The 7500-nt window shown below is 43.3% G+C and overlaps 1 protein-coding gene across 1 annotated transcript in view; it reads right to left on the reverse strand.

Annotated features, from left to right (window-relative positions):
- Window positions 1-1379: 1379 nt before the first annotated feature.
- Window positions 1380-7500, reverse strand: part of LOC125035898 — a 10670-nt gene continuing 4549 nt past the window's right edge. The window contains exons 4-7 of the mRNA XM_047628208.1: window positions 6186-6405; window positions 5341-5378; window positions 1669-1739; window positions 1380-1478 (exon numbers count right to left, since the gene is read on the reverse strand). Of these exons, the coding sequence (XP_047484164.1) occupies window positions 1380-1478; window positions 1669-1739; window positions 5341-5378; window positions 6186-6405 (428 nt within the window). The remainder of the gene's footprint in view (window positions 1479-1668; window positions 1740-5340; window positions 5379-6185; window positions 6406-7500) is intronic.

Here is a 7500-nt window from a genome sequence, read left to right on the forward strand (position 1 = left end):
CTCTGTTTCTCTCTGTTTCTCTTGTTTCTCTCTGTTTCTCTCTGTTTCTCTTGTTTCTCTCTGTTTCTCTTGTTTCTTCTCTCTGTTTCTCTTGTTTCGTTTCTCTGTTTCTCTTGTTTCTCTCTGTTTCTCTTGTTTCTCTCTCTTCTCTTCTCTCTCTCTCTCTCCTCTCTCTCTCTCTCGCTTCCTCGCTTCCTCGCTTCCTCGCTTCCTCGCTTCCTCGCTTCCTCGCTTCCTCGCTTCCTCGCTTCCTCGCTTCCTCGCTTCCTCGCTTCCTCGCTTCCTCGCTTCCTCGCTTCCTCGCTTCCTCGCTTCCTCGCTTCCTCGCTTCCTCGCTTCCTCGCTTCCTCGCTTCCTCGCTTCCTCGCTTCCTCGCTTCCTCGCTTCCTCGCTTCCTCGCTTCCTCGCTTCCTCGCTTCCTCGCTTCCTCGCTTCCTCGCTTCCTCGCTTCCTCGCTTCCTCGCTTCCTCGCTTCCTCGCTTCCTCGCTTCCTCGCTTCCTCGCTTCCTCGCTTCCTCGCTTCCTCGCTTCCTCGCTTCCTCGCTTCCTCGCTTCCTCGCTTCCTCGCTTCCTCGCTTCCTCGCTTCCTCGCTTCCTCGCTTCCTCGCTTCCTCGCTTCCTCGCTTCCTCGCTTCCTCGCTTCCTCGCTTCCTCGCTTCCTCGCTTCCTCGCTTCCTCGCTTCCTCGCTTCCTCGCTTCCTCGCTTCCTCGCTTCTCTCTTCCTCCCTTCCTCCCTTTCTCTTGCAAGGTTGTTTGAATCCATGGTAAAATTCGGGAATTAGGTATACAATATTTATATTATGCGTTTTATTCAATTGAGCTTCTTTTATAAGTAGAAATTGCTGAGTGATAATGTTCACATAACAATAAGTTGAAGAAGCATGAAGAAAAAAAAAAAGCAAAGAGGCAGCTATCTACTTCTGTGGAAGTCACACCTCCCGGACACCTGCGTGCACATTTTAAGAATGATACAAAGCTGTGCACACACGGTGATAAATATCACTGGGTTTCGAAGGCCCTAAAAATGGACTCGTATAATAAGACATACGGATCCATTAAGCTGAAAATCGGAAGAAGCAACGTTTATGTTAGATGCAAGAACGAACATCTAGCGGTGTATAACATCTAGCGATGTATGTGGTGAAGTGCTTGAAAAAGCCAAGGTATTTGGAAAAGGAAAATGCACGAATATCATTGTGTTCGATGTCCCAAGGGAAATCGAAACAGAAGAAATGACCGCATACAATGAACATATCATTCCATTAGTCTTCATGCGCCTCGCATGAAGACTAATGGAATGATGACCCAGAGAATCATCATAACATATGAGGGGGAGGTAATCCCCAAAAGTATCAAAATGGTTGAGGGCATGGCACCCTTCAAGGTGTGTCGTCTTCAAATCCCTGAACCAAATTGTTCAAAGTGGGGCCACGGAACACGGGCCTGTCCATGAGACGCACAGCGATGCCGGTACTGCGCTTTTCCACACGGAAGTTCAGAATGTGCAGAAAAGATTTCCGAAGGAAAAAATGTCCCTCGTAAATGTGTGAATTGCCGACAAAAGCATAATGCAAACTCTCCATTATGCGCTTACTTTCCAAAGGACAGGAAAACAAATAGTAAAAAAAAAAACAGGCAGCCCTCCCCCCCACAAAAGTCCCCGCCAACCCTGCGCTTTGATGATGTGGAGGACTTCCCACACCTGCAGAGGTCAACAGTGATGGTCCCTGCAACGGAAGCTATGGCACCAGCCACAGTACCAGCACAAGCAGGAGTTCAAGCTCTGTCAACTCAAGCACCAGCACCAACTGCAGCACCAGCCCTAGCACCATATGCTGCATCAGTCTCTGCATCACCTTCAACACCAGCTGCAGCACCAACTCTAGCACTATCTGCTGCACCAGCTTCAGCACCAACTTCAGCATCAGTTGCAGCACCAGCTGCAGCTCAGCCCTCTCTGCAGCAGGACAAACAAGAATCCAACGGGGAAATCACACAACTACTGCAAATGCTACTTCGACAGATGGAGAAGATGATGTTCGTGATGCAACAACAAATGGCTCAGCAATCTCAACTTCAGGAAGGGATGTTCTCGTTCCTCCTCAATCAACAACAGCATTACCCTGTAGTGGGCCATGGAAATGGTCAAGTAATCAATGTCTCCAGTTAATCACTTGAAATGTATTACCTGGAACATAAACAGTTTGCAGAAACGCAAGACAACTCTCTTCCAGTACCTTCACTCCGAAAATGTTGATGTGTGTTGCCTTCAGGAAGTCAGAATTAGTGCTCGTTATGCAAAAATTGCAGGATACACATACTATGACAGACCAAATATTGCTAACCCCTCTACGAGAGGACTTGGTATTTACATAAAGAACTTAATTCCATCGAAAGTGATTGATGACAATCGTGACAACTCCCGTGTTGAATATCTTAGTTTTAAAATATTTCTTGACGGTAAATCTATTATTATTAATGTATTTAATCCACATGATAGTGAGGTGGTACCTAAACCTCCTGACTGCATGATACATACTGATACTGTCTTATTGTGTGGGGATTTTAATGCTCGCCATCCTCTCCTAGGATCCAAGGGAAGTACCATTGGCAAAAATGGTAAGGTTTATTATGACTATCTCCAAAATACTAGTGACCCCATACACTTATGATGCCCCATCGAAAAAAAAATCATTATTTGAGAGGGAAATTGAACTATATCGCTCTATACAATCAGCACACACTACCAAGTACTGTGAAAGTCATCCCATTCTTAGTTAGGGATCACTGGGCATTAAGTATAGCCCTCCCTTATTGCAAAAGAACCCCACCCTAGCCACGCCTTCGATACCACCTTGCTACTAAATATCATGATGAATTCATTGAAAGAATTGCCTACTGGTATGAAGCCTTTACTCCTATCAGCCTGGATCACTTTAATGAAACTCTCTGGCAGCAAGTTGGCAATATCATTACTCAAATACAGCCCAAAAGCCCTGCCAAGCCCGGATCTTTATCGTCCAGAGGTAGACATGCACAACAACTGAACAAAGACCTTGACATAAAACTTCTTAGGAGGCTCATACGATCTACAGTAAGTCGGCTACGACACTTGGGGGGAAAACCCGTATTTAGCTAGGGATCTTGTGTTTTTGGTAAAAAGATCAATGAGATAATAACACGAAAACGGGAGGAAATTTTTTATGCCTGGGCAGAATCAATTGACTCCATGACAACCATGAGTTATGTATGGAAGGAAATCAGCAAGATTAAAGGCAATACCCATGTAATATAACACCCCACCCACATCCAGAAAGGGTAGCCTCATCTCTCCTCAATAAATGGTGTGAGGACTTTTCTCTTGAAAGACTTCCATTATCTATACGCAGGTGCTCCCTTAAATTAAACCATAAAAACGAAATTGAGTATCAGTGCCACCTTTTAGATGAGGCTGATGCACCATTTACAAGGGAGGAACTCATTGCAGCCACTGAGACTAGCAAATCCACTGCACCTGGGGATGATGGAATCACTTACATCATCCGACTTCTTGCAAAAGTACAGGTAAAGGGAAGAAATCCTCTTCTTGATCTCTTCAACTTAACCTACATGGCAGGCATCTTGCCTACCACTTGGAAACAGGCACCCATCATCCCCATTCCAAATCCAAGACGGCCTGATGAATATAGACCAATTTCTCTGACGTCCTGCCTGTCTAAAACCTGTGAAATAATCCTCCTTACTCGTTTACTCCACCAGATCAAAGACATGATCCATCCATCTGTCTTTGGCTTTCAAAAAGGGAGAGGAACACAAATGGGTCTAGCACAGTACCTAAATGGACGTAATGCACAGTCTTCTTACTTCACAGATTTTAAGGGAGCCTTCGACAGAGCCTCCCCTACTGCAATCCTCCATGAACTAACTCTTTTAGGAGTTAAAGCCAAACTCCTGCTATGGATAAAGGATTATCTATCTTTGAGAAGAGCAAAAGTGTGGTATCAAGGCATCTATAGTGCTCATGGCGAAATGGAATTAGGCCCTCCACAAGGGGGAGTATTGTCCCCTACACTGTTTAATATACTTATGCACTCTCTTTGCAAGCTCAACGATGAGTTAGGAAACCTATGCAGCATCACACCCTATTCAGGTATTTGATAGGGGGGATTACGTTCTACGTAGGTTCAGCAAAAAGTGTGCCTCCCTTGGTCCCATAATCAACCCAATCAAAATTAAGCATATTTCCAGATCTCGTAAATTACCTTACATTCCAAAGGTAAGTGGACAAACTATTGCAAGAACTGACACCTACAAATATCTTGGTGTTATGGTGACTGTTCCCCACCTCATGTCCCACAACTCACACTTTGCCAAAGATAATGTTCAAAACATCAAGGAACGTTGCCTTGAGCGTTTAAGACCATTACATTACATAAGTAACATATATGTAGGTGTTTCCCTGAGAGTCCTAAGGTTGATGTATATCTCCCTTGTTAGGTCCATGATAGACTATGCAAGCCCAATTCTTAGTATGCTGCCACCGAGTGCCCTCAAACCCCTTGAAGTCTTACAGAATAAGGCCATGAGAATTATACTTGGATGCCCAGTGACTGTTAAAGTTCTCGTCATGAGTAAAGAGTTAGACCTCCCCTCTATTCACAGTCGTGTCATCCAAGTTAACACCATACTTGGCATCAGACTCCTGCAACTTCTACCCAGACTACAAATCTCCAATATCCTATTAAGTGAGATAAATTATAGAGTCAGGCATGCCCAGCTTCGATACTCCAATCTCATACAGTCCAACTTAGAATGGAAAAATAAAACTGTTCATACTATCATGTTCTTCAATGTATGGAACAACGAAGCTATTAATATTCCAGATACAGTACTTGCTGCTCCTTGGCACAGAACTCATGTACATGCTTATATTGATAAACTCATGGAGCAACAGGGACTGGTGTACTAATTCCTGATATAGATCTTGAAGAAAGTGTGTGCATTTCCAACTGGACAAGCACAACTGATGCCGAGTCAGTAGCTATATATCATGCCATTAAGAAAGGTAGTGAGCAGCAGCGACACCTGGCTGTCTTTACAGACAGCTAAGGCGCTCTCCACAGGCTTACTGCATTTACTCCAGAAAAAAATGGTAATATCCTTCACCAAATTTCTAAACTATCAGAATGGGGTACTCAAGTGTCACTATACTGGATACCCTCTCATATAGGAATATCACTATGTGACAGGGCTGATCAATTAGCCAGGTTAGCACTTTCCCATGAAGATCCATATTATGTAATACCGCTGTCTCTCAATCAGATGAAAAAAACGAGTTACCAACTGTCTTAGCGATTATGAGGGTCAGGTATGGACCACTGAAAAGATGAAAAAAGACTGATATGGTACTATCTGCCATTACGAGAGTATTGCTGGGACTTTAAATTTAGACAAACCCTATAAAGTCTATCACGGACTGTCTCGGAGACAACAGGTTACATTAACTAGGCAAACGCATAGGATATCAGTATACTATACAATATGTACAGGATGCAGTTTTGGATGCAAAACCTATTTCATATCACCACTGCAAACTGTGGAAGGCACCCAAGTCGCTTAATCTCATTTATTACTTACTCTGTTGCATAAAGACTGCATCCTATCGATCAAATAGTACTGTTCACAGATTACAACTTGTTGATTATATTAACTTTATTATAGACACTGGTCTTGTCTTTGACATGATTAGTGATATAAAAGTTTTTTGTTTGTTTTTTTACCAGCCAGATGATATTTCAATATAGTGATAATAGCACAGCCCTTCAGAATTCATGTAACACTAATGTTTGACTGATGGCCCTCTACACAAATAGAAGCACAACCAGTTTAGATAGATGCTTTGGTATCTTACCCTGGCTTTTTTGCAGGGCATGTACTGTTCTGTAAATAAATGTTATCAAATCAAATCTCCTCTCTCTCTCTCTCTCTCTCTCTCTCTCTCTCTCTCTCTCTCTCTCTCTCTCTCTCTCTCTCTCTCTCTCTCTCTCTCTCTCTCTCCCTCTCTCTCTCTCCCTCTCTCTTTTTCTCTCTCTCTTTCTCTCTCTCTCTCTCTCTCTCTCTCTCTCTCTCTCTATATATATATATATATATATATATATATATATATATATATATATATCAGTAGCTCATACTTCCGAAGAGGACATCCATCCCTGTCCAGAGACTTACACTTGTCCCGAACGAGGCTTTGTCCGGCCTCCGCGTTCCAGAATCCGTGGATCAGGTCTCCCCCCAGGCGCTGGCAGTAAACGCGGGCCTCATCCCATGACACGTGCTTGGAATTTGCAAGGTGCAAGCAGACTCCGCCCACCTCTTGGAACTTGTCTGGACACGTGGGCGGGGCATCTGGTTGAAAGTGTTAATGATGAGTACGTACACACACACACACACACACACACTCACACTCACACTCACACTCACACACACACACACACACACACACACACACATATATATACATATATATATATGAAAGATGGAATAATGCAATACCGCATTGATATATATATATATATATATATATATATATATATATATATATATATATATATAGCGGGGATGTTTCAGCCTTACTGACCTAAGCAAATACTTTATTCAGGTTATTAAAACATTAACTAGGATTGTGAATAACTATGACACTCTTCTGCTTGACAAGGTCTACATAAGTAAGCACAGTTTATTCCGACTCCCAGAGTGATAAAGGAGTTTATTCTCGCCTGTTCCCTTGATTTGAGTCTCAGGTCCTAATGCACAAATAATAAAAGCATTCCAAGTGGGTATCTTGTGTCGTGCCGTTTTCTCTTTATTTTATAAAACAGATATAGAAAAATAAACAACTGTCTCCAACCTCACACCTATTGTCTGTAGCCGAATAGTATAGTCTGCCTGATTTTCCCGTTATAACGGAATAATGTCCCGACCGCCATCTTATCCGACTCCCCCCCCTCACCCCGCCTTAACTTCGCAGAGCACAGGTGAATTGAACTTACTTTTCCATAACTTGCTTGTTTTGGCTTCACCTAATATGCTAATCGGATGATGATTTGTACAGACTGGGTAGATGCTAAAACTTCTGAGCGCCAAAAGTAAACAAACTAAATCAATAATATCCATATAGCATTCACCATGCCAGCACAGCCAGTCGCCTCCATATAACAACCACGCCGTGCATGCTGGAGAAACACGACAATATCACTGGTGGCCAGTACTGTGCACAGCTCAGTAATCAGGAGACGGCGAGTTAAACGTATCTATAGATTCCAATGTTCATTCCATGCCACCCACAGTGTTTCTTTTTAACAGGGTGCCGAAAATGGTCGTGTAGAAGCATATATAGACCCTTTTGGTTATTTGAGAGCACGGCGTCGTGTCGTGGCCGGAGCAAGGCGAAGAGTCTAAACTTCTGAAAGCGGCCTAAGGGCATGAACCGTTACCATCGAC

Source organism: Penaeus chinensis, chromosome 20, assembly GCF_019202785.1.
Source record: "Penaeus chinensis breed Huanghai No. 1 chromosome 20, ASM1920278v2, whole genome shotgun sequence".
Classification (NCBI taxonomy): domain Eukaryota; kingdom Metazoa; phylum Arthropoda; class Malacostraca; order Decapoda; family Penaeidae; genus Penaeus; species Penaeus chinensis.